This window comes from Schistocerca gregaria, chromosome 4 (genome assembly GCF_023897955.1).
Source record: "Schistocerca gregaria isolate iqSchGreg1 chromosome 4, iqSchGreg1.2, whole genome shotgun sequence".
NCBI lineage: Eukaryota > Metazoa > Arthropoda > Insecta > Orthoptera > Acrididae > Schistocerca > Schistocerca gregaria.
Genome location: NC_064923.1, coordinates 340,224,781 through 340,245,895, shown reverse-complemented (window position 1 = coordinate 340,245,895; position 21,115 = coordinate 340,224,781). Strand labels below are relative to the sequence as shown.

The 21,115-nt window shown below is 42.9% G+C and overlaps 1 protein-coding gene across 1 annotated transcript in view; it reads right to left on the bottom strand.

Annotated features, from left to right (window-relative positions):
• Positions 1–21,115, bottom strand: part of LOC126267007 (venom carboxylesterase-6-like) — a 102,525-nt gene that overhangs the window by 72,447 nt on the left and 8,963 nt on the right. The window contains exons 2-3 of the mRNA XM_049971771.1: positions 20,928–21,065; positions 10,108–10,279 (exon numbers count right to left, since the gene is read on the bottom strand). Of these exons, the coding sequence (XP_049827728.1) occupies positions 10,108–10,279; positions 20,928–21,065 (310 nt within the window). The remainder of the gene's footprint in view (positions 1–10,107; positions 10,280–20,927; positions 21,066–21,115) is intronic.

The window sequence follows — 21,115 nt, the reverse complement described above, 5'->3', positions numbered from 1 at the left end:
CCGTAAATAATTATCTGCAATCTAAATATTATATTTCATTGCTTACCTATTCAAAATTATTGCTGTTCCGTGTCGTAATGATCACTTATATAACGGAGAGTTATGTGCAGTCTTGTTTCACAAGCTGGGCAAATCTAAGTGTAAAGGCATCTGTCTTAGGAAACAAGACTCTACGCCACTTACTAATTATAAATCAAAGCCAATAACGTTCAGTTAGACCTTATCCTTTGGTTGTTGCTGCTCCAAAACGGGACCCCTTACTTTGTATCGCTGTTAGATGCCTCTTCCGGTATTTCACGATCCCGTTATAGTAACTACCACTGATTCCCCGATTCTTCAAGAATCGAACTCTCATGTGAAAAACAGCTTCAAACATTTGATTAGTTTACAGATAAGTTAGCTTGTTAAATATTTGACTTTAAGCATATAAGCAAGAAACGTTTATCACAGGTTTCAAATTATGCTTCAGGCTCTTTAGGAAACACTTGATGAACGTAGGCTGGATAATTCGCGCTCCATTTTTAGCTAAATCTAGTGTACCTCACATCTCCATGTTTATGACGTCATACCTCCTGAACTATTTGTTGTATAGTGATATTTCAGGTAAGGTTTATGGTGTATGTTGATTATTTCTGCAACATGCGTTGAAAATAAAATCAGTGTTAAAGAAATCATTTATCTAAACGTATATGACGTCATACCTCCTAAACAACATGTTCTACAAGGATATAATCTTGCAGGTACATTCAATGGCATATATGGATACTGACTGCAAACTCTGTTGGGTATATCATTCGTAGTAAAGAAGTAATGAATTCAAACGTCATACCTGATGCTGAAGTCTGATTATTTCTTTTTTCTTTCAGAGTTTGGTGGGGGACAGGGGGCTCAGAGAGAAAAAGTTTTCTAAAGTTTTGAAATTACGTGAAAACATCGTTGGAAATCGCTAATTACCGTTGGGATTATATTGTTTCGTCTATATGCTTTAGTAGTTTAGTTTCTTTAATTTCTCCATATTAATCTAATATTTTGTGGACACAGTTCCCGCGTTTACGTTTGTGTCGGATTTTGTGACATATTACAAGTTCCGAATCAGGAGCGAATTATTTAGTCTCACCTGCATTCCTTGTTAGTTTAGTATTTGAATCTATGAGTGTAAATCTAATTTATTAGACACAGTTGCTACCATTTCGTCAGTGACTACAGTAGGGTTTGGTAGGGAGCATCTATAGTCCTTTGCAAGTCTGTGTAGTGTAGTTTTTCACGGTCTTTAGTGTGAATAGGGACTGTGATTGCTATGTGTGGATGCCAGCCGTGTTGGTGACACTTTGCTCTCAGCTACAGGCCGTGATTGCTTCAGTTATACAGCTTGAGGCTGCAGTGGATGGGCATCACTGTTGTGGGCCAGCCATGGGGATCAACAGGACGTCCAGCAGGACTCACACGAGTCTGCCAATGAGTCCACACTGGTGGACAGTCCAGTTACTGCTCTCACTGAGGTTGATCCCTCACTAATTATCGAGAGGGAGGGCGCCTTGGGGCGTGACAGGCGGCGAAAGACTTCCCAGGGGACTGATCGTAAGGCCTCGACCGCAGGTTCGAATCCTGCCTAGGGCATGGATGTGTCTGATGTCCTTAGGTTAGTTAGGTTTAAATAATTCTATGTTCTAGGGGACTGATGGCCTCAGAAGTTAAGTCCATAGTGCTCAGAGCCATTTGAACCATTTTGAACTGTTGTGTTGTGTTTAATAACGTTCTGCAGTTTGTCTGTTGGTGCAATAAGAACACCCAAAAAATGACCGGTGTGGAAGTAACTCTCAAGACCGAGAAAAGATTATAAGTTATGCTTTGTCTGCATACAGTTTTAATTTTCTACCTGTAAACTACGTGCAGATTCTTAACGCTGACTCCAACAAAGACAATATAAGTATTACACAGAAGTGTTACGTAAAACCAGGAGAAACTTATTTTTCTCAGTCTAGAAAATTGTTCTCCACGATACCGTCCGCTATAGATATCGCCGAATTGGCATTGGTTGCCACAAATAATGTTATACCACAAGTCTTAAGGAAAAGAGCCAATGTGTCATAGAGACTTAAACGATTCCCCATTAAAGAAATTACTCCTTTAAGTGATGTTAATGTATTAAGCCTACAGAAAAAAACTGGAAATGGAGGACCTTGAAGTACAGAAAAGAAATTGGAGTACATGGAGAAGGCAACTGATATAAAGGAAGAATATAAACTATAACTGGAAAAGGAAGAAGCTATTCCAGATGTGCGGGCCAGTTTTAGATATGGATTTAAACACATCCTATGGAGAAATCTGGCTACAAAGGGGGAATATAAAATATTGGCATTTACAGTAAACAGCAATGGAAACTGGTCACTTGTAGGAGTACTGCCTGAAATCAGTGGAGACGAAAATGTTTACTACATTAATGGATACACAAAAAATGTGTTTATTAAGCTCTATTCCCACTTGGACCAGCTTACAAAGAATGGTTATATTCTATCTAAGTGTGGCGAGCTGGATGTTGTCCACCTAGCAACATAACAGCCATTTGCCGAGTTTGAAACTAATGGAATAACTACATTTAATGGACACTCGTTTGCAAAAGTTGTTAACTTAATGCCTACACAGAAATTCGACAAGAATGTGGAGCAGAAGAGTTGCCGACTTACACACAGAAGATGTGGAACGCTTTAACAATAGCATCATGGAGGAGATAAGAGGAAAAACTGAAATCTCCCGATGGTCTCGCCTAGAAGAACTGCAGGAAGAACTGAGCTAATAGTTAAAGCCATAAAACGAGTGTTTTACAGGAAGAAAATTAGATATGTATTAGAATCCGAGAATGTACCTTCCCTGTATTTGTCAAAATACTGGTTGGAGAAAGAAATACATGATTCAGATGTGGATGTAAGTAATATTTTAAAAATTAATTAGGATATTATTAAAATTACACCTAACAAAAATAAGGTAAACTTTGTTTTCTGTGTGTAAATGTGTATGCAAATATTTAATAAAGATTTTGTAAGAGAATATTTACTTGTCTTATTCACTAACCTATCAAAAATCCTAAGACATTTCCTATATACAACGACGTATGTACATGTATCTAGGATTTGGGAAGCGGGTAGTTGAAACTAGGTAGCTGAAAGCGTAGCCACCCCCTTTTCTTACCTGTATGAGATCCTTCCTCTACATCACAGAGCCGCCGGTTTCCATGTAGGGGAGGGGAGAGCCAGGGTTGGGAGGTTTGATCACCTTAATTAGGTATTGAATCAAACTGATAATAATGAGAGGGCGCTATTCGAATAACTCAGACCTGAAAGTGTGCCTGTATCAGCAAGGGGTAGGGGGTTGGTTGGAGGATTCCTGAGGGCTGGGAGGAGGAGGGGGAGGGGGAGGGGTGGGGGAACAATAGGTTAAGGATCTGTCAATCAAAAGGAAGGATCATCTGCAGGGGATCATTACCTGTCAATCAAAAGGATAGATATCCCCAGGGTGTTATAACATGTCAATCAAAAGAGTGCAATAGGTTTGCCCCCGAATGTATGCTTGCTCCTGATGTAGACAAACTGCACTAACAAAATGCACCAGTATTCACCTTTTCCCCCCTACAAACAGGTTTCAGGTTTTGTCTGTGGCTGAGACTGTCCCTCAGCCATACACTAACGGTTATCTTGTTCCAGAGGAAACATTTCGGTCTGCGAGATCCAGGAAAACACAGAGGGTGGGATTATTGGTAGTTGGGAGCTCCAATGTTAGGTGCTTTATGGCGCCAAGGAGGGGAAGGAAGCCAGTGTGCACTCCGTCTGCATACCTGGTGGAGTCATTCTAGACGTGGAGCAGCTCCTTTAGGATGCCACGAAGAGCACAGTGTGCAGCCAACTGCAGGTAATGGCTTACTTCGGTACAAATGTTGTGTGTCATTTTGGATGAGAAGAGATCCTCTCTGGTTTCGAAAGGCTATAAGAAATGGTAAAAGCTGCCAGTATCGCTTATGAGATGAAAGCAGAGCTATCCATTTGCAGCTTAGGCCACTATACTGATTACGGTCCTGTGACACAGAGCCGAGTGGAAAGTTTGAAACAGAGGTACAGACCGCTCCGCGATCGTGTAGGTTGCATAGGCTGGTAGGGATTCGGGTTACACTAAATAAGTCGGGAGTCTACCACATGCAGGATGCGGCGACGTAGCAGGGTCTGTGTTGTGGACTGGGAGGTTTTTTAGTTTAGAGGGTCTCAGGGAAACACAGAAAGGGCTTCAGTCTCAAACGGTGTAGGTCGAACACAGGAAGAACGTAGATCTAGGAGCCATCGGTTTAGCAGTTGTAAATTGTCGTAGCTGTGATGGGAAAGTACCAGAGCTCCAAGCGCCAGTAGAAAGCGCTGAAGCACAAGTCCTTAAGGGCACTAAAAGCTGGCTAAAGCCGGAGATAAGTTCAGCCGAAATTTTTGCGAGGAACCTAGTAGTATTCAGAAAGGATAGGCTATGTATAGTTGGCGGTGGTGTATTTGTTGCTGTTAGAAGTAGTTTACCTTGCAGCGAAACTGAATTAAACAGTAATAAAATAATAATTGGATCATTTTACCGATCTCCCAACTCAGATGGTACAATTGCCGAAAGGTTCAAAGAAAACTTGTAGTTCAATTTTAAATACGTGCCCGACTCACACAATTATAGTTAGAGGTGCCTTCAATTTACCTCCGATACGTTGGTGAAAATACATGTTTAAATCCGGAGGTACGCAAAAACATCATCCGAAATTCTGCTAATTGCATTCTCTGAAAATAATTTGAAGCAGTTAGTTCATGAGCTCACTCGCGAGTCAGAACACTGTTGCAGAAACAACGAAAAAAGCATACTAATTGTAAACAAACGCAAGATCCAAAAGATTGGCGAATTTTTACATATGCTCCAAATTTAGCGTGGACTTCAATGCGAGATGCTTACAATAGTTTCCAATACGAAACTTCTTCTCGGGGTGGAAAATCCAGATTCTGGTCGTATGTAAAGTATCTTCATCTACATATATACTCCGCTAGTGACCAAGCGGCGTGTGGCGGAGGGCACAAATCGTGCAAACTCATATTCCCCCCCCCCCCCCCCCTCCGCCCTCTGTACCACTCGCGGATCGCACGAGGGAAGAGTGACTATCTGAACGCCTCAATACGAGCTCGAATTTCCCTTATCTTTGAATGGTGATCATTGCGTGATTTGAAAAGTTGGTGGTAATAATGTATGCTCTACATCCACGGTGAAGATCGAATTTCGGAATTTAGTGAGCAGCCCCTTCCGTTTAACGCGCCATCTGCAAGTGTGTCCCACATCAAACTTTCTATGAGATTTGTAACGCTCTCGCGATGGCTGAATGTACCAGTCACGAGTTTTGCCGCTCTTCTTTGGACCTTCTCAATCTCTTGAATCAGACCCAACTGGTAAGTGTACCATACAGACGAACAATACTCTAGGACTGGACGAACTGACGTATTGTAAGCTATTTCCTTCGTTGAAGGACTGCATCGCTTTAGGATTTACCAATAAACCGCAATCTAGAGTTCGCCTTACCCGCTACTTGTGTAATCTGATCACTTCATTTGAGATCATTTCGAATAGGCACACCAGATACTTGACGGATGTTACTGCTTCAAAAGACTGGGCATTTATTTTGTACTCGTACATTAATGGGGTTGGTTGGTTTGTTTGTGGAAGGAGACCAGACAGCGAGGTCATCGGTCTCATCGGATTAGGGAAGGACGGGGAAGGAAGTTGGCCGTGCCCTTTGAAAGGAACCATCCCGGCATTTGCCTGGAGCGATTTAGGGAAATCACGGAAAACCTAAATTGGGATGGCCGGACGCGGGATTCAACCGTCGTCCTCCCGAATGCGAGTCCAGTGTCTAACCACTGCGCCACCGCGCTCGGTCATTAACGGGAATTTTGCCTTGTTATACTGCGAGTCATTACACCACGCATTTATTTTCTGCAAATCCTCATTGATTTGTTCACAACTTTCGTGTGATACTACTTTCCCGTAGACTACAGCATCATCGGCAAACAGTCTAATGCCGCTGTCAATACCATCAACCAGATCGTTTATGTAAATCGTAAAACGTAGCTGGCCTATTACGCTGCCCTGGGGCACACCTGAAGTTACGCTTGTTTCTGTTTAAGTCACCCCGTTCAGGACGACATACTGCTCCCTGTCTGTCAGAAAACTTTCTATCCAACCGCATGTGTCATCGGATAGACCGTAAGCTCGCACTTTTTGGAGCAAGCGACAGTGTAGAGCTGAGTCGAACGCCTTTCGAAAGTTGAGGAATATGGCATCTACCTGGGAGCCGGCATCTAGAGCCTGTTGTATGTCATGCACAAAGAGGGCCAGCTGCATCTCGCATGACCGCTGTTTCCTAAAACTGTGCTGGTTTCTGCATATGAGCTTCTCAGAGTCTACAAAGGTCATTATGTCTGAACACAAAATATGTTCCATGATTCTACAACAAATCAATGTCAGTGAAATTGGCCGGTAATTATGTGCATCCGATTTTCTCCCCTTTTTATAAATTTCTTTCATCTGAGCCTTCTCCCAGTCCCGTGGAACTTCCCACTGTTTCAATGACCTCTGATAGATGATGGATAAGAATGGTGCTATATTTGTAGCATAGTCACCATAAAATCTTACGCGGATACCGTCTCGCCGGATGCCTTCCTGGCGTCTAAGGATATTAACTGTTTTACAATCCCAGGTTCACTAAACGCTACGTCAGCCATCCTTGCGTTTGTTCAATAATTGAAAGGGGGAATGGTGCTGCAGTCCTCTACCGTAGACTAGTTTTTGAAAGCTAGGTTTAGGATTTCGGCCTTCTGTTTATCATCATCAGTTACATTACCCGTACTGTCAGCAAGAGAAGGTATTGAACTATTTGTAGCGTTCATAGATTTTACGTACGAGCAATACTTTTTGGGGTTATTTTTAGAATCTGCAGATAAAATGTTGCGTTCAAATTCGTTAAAAGAATCTCTCATTGTCCTCCTGACAGCTGCTTTCATTTCGCGTAATTTATGTTTGTCAGCGGGGCAGTGACTACGTTTAAAACGACTGTGCAAAATTCTCTGCTTCCTCAGCAACTTCCTAATATGCTTCTTGTTCCAAGGTGGATCCTCCCCCCCCCCCCCCCCCCCCTTATATTTTTCCTTGGCACATACTTCTCTAGCACATGGTGGACAATAACTTTAAATTCCGATCAAAGATGCTCAATATCTTTGTGTCCCGCCGTGAATGCTTGGAGCTGACTATGAAGGTATTCATTATTGACACTTTTATTTGCTTTCCCAAACAAGAAAACTCGATGCTTTTCTTTTTTTTTTTTGCAATTTCCAGTGACATAGAAGCCACAACGACATTATGGTCGCTAATGCTTTCTTCTAGATTAACTTCCTCAAAAAGATCAAGTCTGTTTGTCGCCAAGATATCTAATATGCTCTCATCCTCCAATACTGGATGAATAAAGTCCGGGTATTTCCGGGTATTTGCGTTCTATAATACTTGTCTTATTGTGTTTAACTTTTAACATTATATTACAGTTCTTAATGAGTAGATTATGACACCATTTTAAATTTTTAAATTCGGTCAATAACTTCTCGAAATAGGAATCAAATTTTTATAGGAGAATGTCTCTCTTAGCATAATACTGCTCCCACCAACTTGAGTCCGTGGCGCGCTAGCGTTTTGCTGCTCGCACCAGCCTGCATCCGTGGCGCGCCACACGTTTTGTGCCGCCGTTCACTTCGATGACGGTGTTTGTGGAGACGACCATCGACCTAGTGTAGCAAAATGCGATTCACTGGAAGAACCGACACGTTTCCATTGATAAATGGCCGAATCCCGATCGTTCCGTGCCCACTGCAATCGTATCTGGCGATGTCGCTGTGTCAGCTTGTGAACACGTAGGGGTATCTGCTGCGGAGCTCCACTTTCTACAATTTACGATGAACGGTGTGTTCCGAAACACCAGCATTGCGCCCTTTCGGCAAAGCTGTCACGTATCACCATCTATACTACTTTACAAAGCAGACAAGCCTCCGAACCCCCACTTTCTGTGAAAAGTCGTGGACGTCCAACTATATAGCTGGTGGTGGTTCCACTGTCCTTTACCTGTTTCCGTATATGCTCACAACAGCAGCACGTGAGGATTCGACCAGCTTCGCCGTTTTCGAGATAATCATTCACAGATTCTACGTAATAACAATCTGCCCTTTGACAATGTCGCTTATCTCAATGGATTTTCCCATTTGCAGCCCAAATCTTCGCAAAGGCGAGCCCCAGTCCATGTCTGCTCAGCTTACATAATTTTGTTATCGCGTCACGTGCCCACAACGTCACAAGGCGGTGGCCAATGATCATAGCGTTTTGGCTTATTAGTGTATGTGTCAGACATCCGCGAATGTGAAACATTCTCAGAGTTCATCTGTACTCTAAAGAAATTTTCTGTTAACAATTTGCGTTTAAGAAGGATTGTGATATTCACTAATACTATAGTATAGGAGTAAACGATCTATTTCAGGCTCTCCCGTTGGACAGAAAAAGTGCGAATCTAAAAAGAGAAGTAAAATAACTGATGGACAGCCGTAGAGGATTTGAATGATACTGAAGTTGACGGCATCTTCTGTACTCCAGAGGAATTCTTGAATAGACTTGAGTGGTCAGTTACAAGTCTATAAATCACCAGTATTGCGCAGTCCTAAAGCATCGACTGCACACTGTTCAGTGCAGCGGAACGTTATCAGGAAGGCGCTGGCCCGCTAGTCAATGGAAAGGGCGGACAGCGCCACACATCCAAGAAGACAGCGCCCCGTGTCAATGCTGATTAAACATGCCGCCCATCGCTGATAGCCCCAGTTCAGTCGCAGACTTCGAGAGCATCAGTGGTAATACGAAGAAGTTATGTAGCATGCGTTCCACGAGTAGTAATAGAGAATAAAGCGCTTGCATGTAGGAGGCACAGGAAGCACAGGTATCAAGTTATGTTTCTTCCCTTAACAGAAATAAAGTTTTCTGTTAAGTAGAAAGTGTTTTGTACAGATGATTTTGGATTCCTGCCACTGGCCATCGCATCTTCTCTGATTCCTTGTTTGTGTCGGCACTGACTCCCACAATAGCCCACACCCACACAAGTACCGGGTGATCAAAAAGTCAGTATAAATTTGAAAACTTAATAAACCACGGAACAATGTAGATAGAGAGGTAAAAATTTACACTCATGCTTGGAATGACATGGGGTTTTATTAGAACAAAACAAAAAAAAAAACAAAGTTCACAAAATGTCCGACAGATGGCGCTGGACAGAAAAACGTCATTGACGGGTGAGACGTACGCCGATATGTTACAGAATCGCATCATCCCTAGCCTCGCTGATAAACACCTGCTGGAACGTACTATGTTGGTGCAGGATGGCGCTCCACTCCATATTGCTAAACGCGTGAAAGAACTCTTGCGCGCCTCGTTTGGTGATGATCGTGTGCTCACCGCTTTCGTCATGCTGGGCCTCTCGGGTCCCCAGACCTCAGTTCGTACGATTATTGGCTTTGGGGTTACCTGAAGTCGCAAGTGTATCGTGATCGACAAACATCTCTAGGGATGCTGATAGACAACAACCGACGCCAATGCCTCACCATAACTCAGGACATGCTTTACAGTGCTGTTCACAAAGTTATTCCTCGACTACAGCTATTGTTGAGGAATGATGGTGTACATATTGAGCATTTCCTGTAAAGAACATCATCTTTGCTTTGTCTTACTTTGTTATGCTAATTATTGCTATTCTGATCAGATGAAGCACCATCTGTCGGATATTTTTTGAACTTTTATATTTTTTGGGTTCTAATAAAACCCCATGTCATTCCAAGCATGTGTATCAATTTGTACCTCTCTATCTACATTATCCCGTGATTTATTGTTTTCAAATTTATACTGACTTTTTGATCACCCGGTGTATTGCCATAACATGTTTTTTTTATGTTTGTTACTATTCTTCGGTACACACAGTCCACATGGCTGTGTCTATCATGAAATGTTACATAAAACTAAATAATAACTTACCCAAAGGGCCCAGACGGTAGTTGAAGGTTACAAGTACGACGTCGTGGTCCATGAAATTCTCCGGAGACAAGTCTGCCATCTTACTGCTGCCTGTCGTAAAACGGCCACCGTGGATGACAACGATAACATCCTTCCGAAGTTCCATCTCTTCCAGCGTAGGTGTCTCAGAAATCTAAACAAACGAGGCGTCATCGTGTGTCAGAAAATGAATCTGATTTAAGATGGCGTAAGTGGGTGAAATCATTCGTATTATTGAAACAGTTACTGTTGATGTTGTTATTGTTTCCAGACATAACAACACGAAATTAATCATCGATATAGAGAAAAACGTACAAGAAAGCAAGCCAAACAGAAAGTGCCATGTATACAAATTATAAATATAAAATAAATAAAATACACAAAATATGTAAACAAGAGAATATCGGGTATAATAGAGGATTCGTGAGGTTTGCGACAGAGGGAAATATGTCACGTAATTTGCAGCTCTATAGTCTGTTATTCCAACAACGTAAATTTCTTAACTGTCGTTGTTGCCGTAAAGTAATGTTGATTTTCGATAGCTATTCTATGAACACAGACTCCAAAGCAAATAGCTGATAGGTGCTAGTGGATGGGCGAGTAAGAGCAACACTATCTTCGTAGAGCGGAATTTTGTCACCAGACGGAAGAATTTCGCGGTGGCTACATCAGTTCACATGCAGAGATGCTTACATAGATTTGGTAAAAATAATTATTTACCCTCCGGAAGGCCTTAATTTCTTATGAACAAAATATTGTTATTGTTGTGGACTCCAATCCGAAGATTGGTTTGATGCTACGCTCAAGGCTACCCTGTCCTACGCAAGACTCTTCATGACTGAGTAATTACTGCATTTTGAACCTGCGCGCATTCATCCTCTGGTCTCGCTGTATAATTTTTACTTCCCCACTTCACTTCCCTCCATTATATTTTTTAAAATAAAGATGAATTTATGTGAAAACTGAATTGCTTTCAAGAAACCACATTTACTGGGAAACAACATTTTCTTCTTTACATTTTAAATCAGTCTCAAATGATGAGTTACCATTGCTTTAGGTTCCCCTTGAATCACGTCACTCTACTTTCTCCTTGTCTGGTGGACATCCTCATACCGTGAAGGGTAGGTCTGCAACAGCAGCGTGTCCTTCTTTGGTATCCTCATGCTCAATGGGAATTGTACTCCGACGAAACTCTGTTACGAGGGAGATGAGGGATTAGAACCGTCCTCTGCAGGATCGCTTTTCTTGATCTGAGTTTCAAAGCCACATAAGTGGTGTTTGGAGTCAGGTTTGTGTTTCTTATTCTCGACTACTCCCGGTGTCCTTCGTCCTATATCTGGGACTGATGTGTTCAACATCCTGAGTTGGACTCTGGTTCCAATTAATATGCTCCCTGTCTTGTTCAGAACTGTGTTACTGTGTTTTGATTAACGCATTCCCAGAAATAAATTCATATCTTGCTTATGTCGAGATTATAGGAGCAAATACACGGCTAGCCAAGGAAACATTCTCTAGTTCATCTCAGCACTAAACACATCGATCATAAAATCGCAGCCGGCCGCGGTGGCCATGCGGTTCTAGGCGCTCCAGTCCGGAGCCGCGCTGCTGCTACGGTCGCAGGTTCGAATCCTGCTTCGGGCACGGGTGTGTATGATGTCCTTAGGTTGGTTTGGTTTAAGTAGTTCTAAGTTCTAGGGGACTGATGACCACAGCACGTGTGTCCCATAGTGCTCAGAGCCATTTGAACCATAAAATCGCATATCTAATCATAGTGGAATAATCTGTAGGTCCCAGTATTGAGTGCGGTGTTAGCGGCGGGTGAGGAGTACATCGTCTGCTACGTCAACCTGAGACACGTTCCGTTGGCCATTCAACTGTGTATTTAAATCAGCAAGAGTCTCCTGAAGCCATCGACGACATATTACACGCTGTTCTAGAAATTCACAACAGGTGGGTCACATTCCATGGTAACACCTAGTGCGAGAACAAGCTGACAATTTCTCGACCTGGCATCATTATCAAGGACGATTTTTTTTTTTATATGTACGCATACTTTGAGCAATAACGTAAGTCAAGCATCAACCTCAGCTGTGGAATAGTTCTTTTGGCACAATTGTACAGAGCAGCGGCTTTGTGTACATTAGTTTAAACTGACAAAACGAAATATAGTTTTGTCATAAAATTAATTTTGTGTAGTTTATCCGAAGCTGTAGCTCTTATTGGATCTTCCTAGCTATCGAATATTTACGGAAATAAAAAAGTCACCGTTAGATGGCTCAGATTCACTATGTCTAGGTAATTTGTATCTTGATAGTGCCAGTTATAACGCTAGTTTATACAGATAGTTGGGATGAAGAAAATCGTTGCTAAACACAACCAATACTTTACTTTATTATTGTTATGACTGTATTCCAGGACTGCCCCTTACGCCAATGGACAAGGCCACGAGAAATATGTACCTCGTCAGGGGCTCACGGAGAAATACGGGCCCCCTAACGGATTGTGACGTCACACTTGTTGGCTTGTCCACCATACCCTGCGAACACTCGGCTCAGCGCAGGGCCCACGGAAATCAATACGTAATAGAAATGTCTTAACTTTGTCATGTTCTATCGGGAGCTTGCATGCATTTAAATGCGCAGTTAATAATTATTAAACTCGTCTGAAGTAGTTAGTCACTGCCACACGTGCTGTGACGTACGCGCCACGGCCTGTCTTCATCATAGGTCTCGACCTGGCCCCATCCAGACACATAGCGCTTACGCCACAGACATGAAAAAGAAAGCAGTTGCTCATCCAAGTACGGTATATATGTTATTTCCACACATTCTGGCACTCTAAGATATTCTTAACGCGAAAAATAGTTATTAATGCAGTACAAGTATTCTGTTGTATTTATTCTCCACAATATGTGTTCCAAGCATACAATCAATCTCACACTGTTTAAGAGTTGGGAACTAACAGTGAAGATAACTTAAAAGCACAAGTAATATCTTTGAGTTATCTTCAGAGTCATTAGGAAGTTACGAATAGTAGTGTGACCTTATACAGAAGAAATTCATACCAAGCTGATAAACATTTATGATGAGTTCGAGGCCTCATTTTCCAAAATTAAGAAACGGCAACTGAATTCAACGGTTCTGTAATCCTCTCGCAGATGATCGGCGCAAAAAGCATCCCAAAACTGCAACTATAGGTGATAACAGCGAGTAAGTGCACATAATGGCCCTGGATAAACAGCGATGAAAGGGGTATGAAATCACAAACGTCAAGCGTATCAGTAATTGCAGGACGTTGCTCTTTACATGGAGCATTAACTATGAGAAACCAGTGCAAGGTAGCTGTGTTTTTCACTGAGTGCTCACCAAACTTAATAGCAACGTTCGGACCATTTTTAAGAATACTAAAACTGAATTTGCGTTCTGATTACTGTGACTGAGACGAAGGTACACGACTTCACATTAGGACTGTAACTAAGATGATTTGGTTCAAACCGGTGGCCCTACAGCGAAGCAAATGAATTGAATTCATCGGAAAGGTAAGGTTATGGACAAGGTTTCTTGTATTCGGAAGGGAAGGTATTTTTCCTATTGATTACACGTCAAAGATTAAAGCATTATCTTGAGAATATTGTACAAGTTTGTTAGATCAGCTGGACGTAAAAATACACTGACTGACAGGAAAGTGGAGGAAATTAAATTTGACTTCACACGTGAAAGAATATATGATGTTATTGCTGTCGTTACAAAATCGACTCAAATTTACAAAGAACTAGAGAGCATGAGCCCACTTTGTATGACGCTGCAGAGCCTCTGGCCTGGATGAATGTACTGATTTCGTTGAAAAGGGAGTCATAAAGCAGTTTTATCCTCTCCTGAGGCAAATTGGACCACAACTGCTATAACTGGCCCTTGATAATCTGGGTAATGGCACTAGGGCGAAATTGACATCCGAGCTGGTCACACACTTGTTCAATCGGGGACAGATCTGGAGATCTCGCTGGAGTACCTAGACATCACGCATACTGTTCACAGAAATTTGTGCCATGTGTGACCGAGCACTGTGACGTTGGAAAATGGAACCAGGATAGTGTTGCATGAGAGGTAGCATGAGGAAGCAGGATACCAGTGACGTACCGATATACCGTCAGAGTTTCCTCATCTACATCTACATCACACTCCACAAGCCACCTAATGGTGTACAACGAAGGGTACTTTCGCTACCGCTGTCTGATCCCTCCAACCCTGTTCGGTTCGCGAATAGTGCGTGAGAATAATTATTGTCGGTAAGCCTCTGTATTGGCTCTAATTGCTCGAATTTACTCCTCGTGGTCAATATGCGAGATGTATGTAGAGGGAAGTAACATGTTGTCTGACTCCTGACTCTCCCGAAATTTCAATAGTAATTCTCTCCGTGATGCACAAAGCCTCTCTTGTAACGTCTGCCAGCGGAGTTTGTTTAGCATCTCCGTAACGCTCTCTCGCCAGCTAAAGGATCCCGTGACGAAACGCGCCGCTCTTCGTTTGATCTTCTCTATCTCCTCTATCAGTCCTACCTGATAGGGATCCCAGATATGTCAACAATACTCAAGAATATGGCGAACAAGCGCCTTATAAGCAACATCTTTCGTGGATGAGTTACATTGCCTTAAGACTCTTCCGATGAATCTGAGTCTGCTGTCTGCTTTTCCCACTATCTGTTTTATGTGGTCATCCCGCTTAAGGCCGCTCTGGATAGTTACGCCTAGATATTTTACGGCAGACGCTCTCTCCACGCTGCCAGTAGTGGCCTGAAGTTATACCCGATGGCTCCCCATTCCATTAGGTCAGAAATAATAACGCAGTGCCTCTCCAAAATATTGGAAGGATGGGACTTCTCCCAGGGTCGCCACCATACGCGGCAAGGTTGGTCATCAGGGTAATGCAGAATCGCAGCCTATCAAAGAACACCACATGTAACGCCAATCATCAACGGTCCGAACTTCCCAGTCATAGCATCGCTCCAGACGCAGCTTTTTGTGTTCCGATGTTAACGGCGGTCTACGCATGGAAGGTTACTTCCCCAATCCGGCTGTCCGGCTTTTACTGGCCTCCGACCAAAAGTGCGGGAGAGCACAGAATGTTACAGGGTGTTCATTACTTGTTCTCGAATGGCAGGCGCAGATGTGTAGAGATTACGATGCCTGATGCACTGCACAATACAGAGATGTTCCCTTGCAGTGGTCAGACGTGGTCTACTAGAATCTTGACGACAGGTTTGCTGCCCCCGCTCATCCGAATGCCCCTCAAGTCTGATTCTAATGATTCGTATTGCCGGTTAAATGGAAACCAACAATGAGGCCCATTTCAAAGCCTAGCCGGTGCTGATAACTCTGTCTCACACAAGTACGCGGCTTCTCTGTGTCCTTCACAGTGATTACTCAGCATCTGATGCTGTTTACACCCCGTATGTACTCTACCAGGCTTTATAACAACACTAAACACGAACAAAACTAATGCACTTGTTTGGCGATTCTACAGAGAATTGCACCTCTAATCATTTACGTGACTGTACGAAAGTACACTACATCCGACCATGTTCCCTGCGTGCTTCACTGTTTTTGTCAGGCGGAGTAACTGATGGAAGGCCTCGATTGAGAAAGGAAAATATCATCTTCCATTAGAATAATACACCTACGTTCAAAGGTGTTCTGTCAATGGGAATACTGATCGAATGTAGGAACGTCCAACCTGTTCGTAAATATGGTACTCGCTGACTTCCACCCGCTCGCATATCTAAAGAAATTTAGGCTGAGAAACGTACTGTGTCCAGTGAAAAGGCTGCAGCAGTCGCACTACACGAATGAAATCTATTAGCTGGTAGCTTGTTGGACAAAGCACAATGACTATGTGTAAAAGAACGAACGGCTTGTAATAAAACAGAATACCGCAAACTGTGAAGATACTGCTGTGAATGAGACTGGAAGGTTCTCGTACATGTAAACATATCAGTGGGATGTCAGCGTTCCCTCCAGAAGAACCAAAAAAATGGGCTTGCCTCAGAATAAGTCCATGGTTAAGTCCTCAAATTCACCCAAAAAGTACATCAGATATTACGCTGCCGTTTGATCCTTTCACTTTTGTGTCCTCGAAAGAGTCTTGACTCATCATTCAACATGCATAGTTTTGTTCCATCAGTAATGGTAAGTGAGGTAATCTGCAACGGATTCCCTGCCTTAAAAACAACACAGTATGTCTGGGATAATTAATCTAACTGAAGTCTTGAAGATTATCTGCAAAATTATCAAACTACGTCGTATCAGAGATAGGTATGTGAACTCGGGCACTCGTGCTAGCAGACAATACTCGAAGGACAAGATAAATTGGACCATATAAATTTCTCACACAACATTCGATTTCAGATCATCTGTTTTACTCCATCTGATAAAAATTACTATTAGTGGATACTGATACGTGATGTGTCCTCCACCTTTCACCTTTTGATAGCTTGAACTCTACTGCGAACACTGCGAAGTGCCTGAATGCCCATGGAGGAAAGTCAGCCCGTTCTTGCTCGGGAGCCAAAATCAGAGAAGGTAGTGGTGTCTGACGCAGGGACCTGTAGCAAAGTCGAAGTTCTAACTCAGCCCAAAGGTGTTCCATTGGGTTCTGGTCGGGAGTCCCGGCTTTCCAGTCTATTACAGGAATATTATCGTCTACAAGCCATTGCCTCATAGAAGCTATTTATGAAAGGACGCATTGCCTCGCTGAAATAAACAAATACTGTCCGCGAATTGTTCCTCTATTCTACGCAGTACGGAGTGCTGTAAACTGTGTCCCTATCCTATAACGCTCTCTTAAGGGCAATAAAGTGACCACACAATAACGTTGAAAAACACCACCATACCGTAACACCATCTCCTCTGTTCTTCACTATTGGTACTACAAATGATGGCAGGTAATGTTCTTCAGGCTTTGGCCGAACCCAAACCCTCCTATCGGACTGCCACAGGCAGCTTGATTCATAGCTTCAAATTACTAGTTTCCACATCTGCAGTCCAGTGGCGTTTCTCTTTACACCAGCTCATGCATCACTTAGCACTGACTACATAAATGTGCACTATGTGATCAAAAGTATCTGGACACCACCAAAAACATACGTTTTTCATATTAGGTGCATTTTGCAGCCACATACTGCCGGTACTCCATATCAGCGACCTCATTAGTTATTAGACATCATGAGAAAGCGGAATTCACGGAGTTTGAACGTGGTCAGATAATTCGGTGTCATTTGTGTCATACGTTTGTAGGCGAAATTTCCACACTCCTAAACCTCCCTAGATTCATTGTTTCCGATGTGATAGTGAAGTGGAAACGTGAAGGGACACGTACAGCTCAAAAGCGTACGGGCCGACCTCGTTTGTTGACTGACAGAGACGGCCGACAGTTGAAGAGGTTCGCAATGTCTAAGAGGCAGACATCTATCCGCACCATCATACAGGAATCACACACTGTATCAGGATCCACTGCAAGTACTATGACAGTTAAATGGGAGGTGAGAAAACTTGGATTTCATAGTCGAGCGCCTACTCATAAGCCACATATCACGCCGAACGACGCCTCAGTTGGTGTAAGGAGCGTAAACATTGGACGATTAAACAGTGGAAAAACGTTATGTGGAGTGACGAATCACGGTACACAATGTACCGTGTCAGGGTGTGGGTATGGGGAATTTCAGGTGAACGTCATCTGTCAGCGTGTAGTGCCAACAGTAAAATTCGGACGCGGTGGTGTTGTGGTGTGGTCGTTTTGCGTGGCTCTATTATAGCACAGGCCTACATTGATGTTTTAAGCACTTTCTTGCTTCCCACTGTTGAAGAGCAATTCGGAGATGGCGATTGCATCTTTCAACACGGTCGAGCACATGTTCATAATGCCATAATGCACGGCCTGTGGCTGAGTGGTTACACGACAATAACGTCCCTGTAATGGACTGGCCTGCACGAAGTCTTGGCCAGAATCCTATAGAACACCTTTGGGATGTTTTGGAACACAGACTTCGTGCCGGGCCTCACCGACCGACATCGATGCCTCTCCTCAGTGCACTCCGTGAAGAATGGGCTGCCATTCCCCAAGAAACCTTCCAGCACCTGATTGAACGTATGCCTGCGAGAGTGGAAGCTGTCATCAGGGCTAAGGGTGGGCCAACACCATATTGAATTCCAGCATTACCGATGGAGGGAGCCACCAACTTGTAAGTCATTTTCAGCCAGGTGTCCGGATACATTTGATCACGTAGTGTATGTATTACAATGAGCAGCTCGACCGTTGTACGCCCTTCTTTTTAACTCTTTGCGCAGAGCCATTGTGCTGTCTGGACTGCTGGTGGGACTTCGGAGCTCATGAATGACCACTGATTTGACATCACGCGCCTTTTTTACAGCGACCCTCTGCAATGCTCGATTATCCGTGTCCGTCAGTACATCAGGTCTGCCTAGTCTTGCTTTTTCTGTGGCTACTACTTCACCTTTATACTTATTATCACATCATCAATTGTCGACTCGGGCGGCTTTGGATGGGCCACAAAGCGGATTTGTCAGTCAGGTGACACCCTAAATCTAGCACGCGACTGAAGTCTCTGAGCTCCGCTGACCGCCTCGTTCTGCTGTTACTGCTACTACTCTCTACTGACAACACAATATTCCTCCTCGCCTCCTTTTACACTGATGGTCACCTCTCGTGACATCTAATTCTCAGTTCCGAATTTAACAGGGCTGTCCAGATACTTTGGGTAGGATAGTGTATGATTCGCTTAACATTTAACCCTATATAGAAGCTGATCTAGCGCACAACCTTTTATGGATGTCTATCAATGATTACATAGAAAGTCTGACACAGATGCTAACTGATTTATGATGTCTCGATTCCATCTGTTGTTTGAGACAAACTATTCTCGATCACTCATGATCACTTTTCGTCTAGAATTGTTCATCACTGGTGGTATCTAACTTCAGTTTTGGATGCTCTTGCTAGTGATACTTTCAATGTACCGGGTGATCAAAAAGTCAGTATAAATTTGAAAACTGAATAAATCACGGTATAATGTAGATAGAGAGGTACAAATTGACACACATACTTGGAATGACATGAGGTTTTATTAGAACCAAAAAAATACAAAAGTTCAAAAAATATCCGACAGATGGTGCTTCATCTGATCAGAATAGCAATAATTAGCATAACAAAGTAAGACAAAGCAAAGATGATGTTCTTTACAGGAAATGCTCAATATCTACACCATCATTCCTCAACAATAGCTGTGGTCGAAGAATAATGTTGTGAACAGCACTGTAAAGCATGTCCGGAGTTATGGTGAGGCATTGGCGTCGGTTGTTGTCTTTCAGCTTCCCTACAGATGTCGGTCGATCACGATACTCTTGCGACTTCAGGTAACCCCAAAACCAATAATCGCATCGGACTGAGGTCTGGGGACCTGGGAGGCCAAGCATGACGAAAGTGGCGGCTGAGCACACGATCATCACCAAACGACGTGCGCAAGAGATCTTTCACGCGTCTAGCAACAAGGGGTGGTTCTAATAAAACTCCATGTCATCCCAAGCATGTGTGTCCATTTTTACCTCTCTATCTACATTATTCTGTGGTTTATTGAGGTTTCAAATTTATACTGACTTTTTGATCACCCGGTATTTACACTGTCAGATTCATTGTCTCCAGTAATATTCCTTCAAAGTGGTGAGTTTACAGTGTCGTTCATCTATGTGTTGCTTATGGTACAGGGTAATGTCCTTAACGCCACTTATAACCAATAATTGCACCCCATGAATTATAATTTTCCCCACCTCATTAAGATTCTGCGTATCGAAACATAGAGTTTAAAGTATTGTGATAACCACATGTTATTTATATTATTTTCTCTGGTTCTGTGCGTCTATCAGAGCCTAAGTTATTTATCCATTGAATGAGTCACTGTATAATTCATACACTGATAATAGACTTAAAAATTAAGAAAATTAAAAAAAGAAATTGTTTATTAAGGTATATACAAATAACGAACGCATTTGAACGAAAGCCTCTAAACTACACAGAGGCGGTAATATACTTAAAAATTAAGAAAATTAAAAAAGAAATTATTCGTTAAATTATACATAAATAACCAAGGCAATTGTACTAAAGCTTCTAAACTACATAGAGGAATCTCTGTTCATAGCCCTTCTCTATTACACGTTCACACATTTTATCAGCATTCAGCGAATAATGTAGCACCCTGGCCCATCGACGAGTGCTTAGTCATGTAATGAGCAGCTGTCATAAACGTACCACAACCTTGTTGTCCTCAGTACATGCGGCCCAGGTGACTCAGTAGCGAAAGCTACCTTGTTAAATGGAAAATGAAAATAGTAAACTAAACTCCGTCCGAACAGGCCTTGGAAGGCCCAACGGCACTGACAGGTGGCCGTATCATCCTCTGACCACAAGCGACACTGGATGCGGTCATGAAGGAGCATGTGGTCAGCACACCGCTCTCCCGGCCGTAAATCAAGTAGCTCCTCAGATTGCTTCATAAGGCTGAGAGTATCTTACTTGCTAACAACGCTCGGCAAACCGGATGGTCACCCGTCCAAGTGCTAGCCCAGCCCGACAGTTCTTAACTTCGTTGATCTGACGGGAACCGGTGTTACCACTACAGCAATACCGTTGCCAAGTAAAATAGTACTCAGCAGTATAATTTCTTCAGGAGAAGGCAGTGGGACCTCAAACGCCGCAGCACATTCTCACAGACGGCTGAGTTACCAGTGGTATTCCTACCTGATGGGTGAAGATGTTCAAGTAGAGACAGTCCTCCTTGCCCCTGTATTTGAGTTCTGGGTACGTCAGCTGTGGGCACGGACTGCCTTCCTTCGTGGCATTCAGCACGTCGTCCCATTTCTCTGGCGGTATGGGTAACTGCAAACAAACAAGTAGTGTTTATTAGGCAGAAGAGACATACCTACACT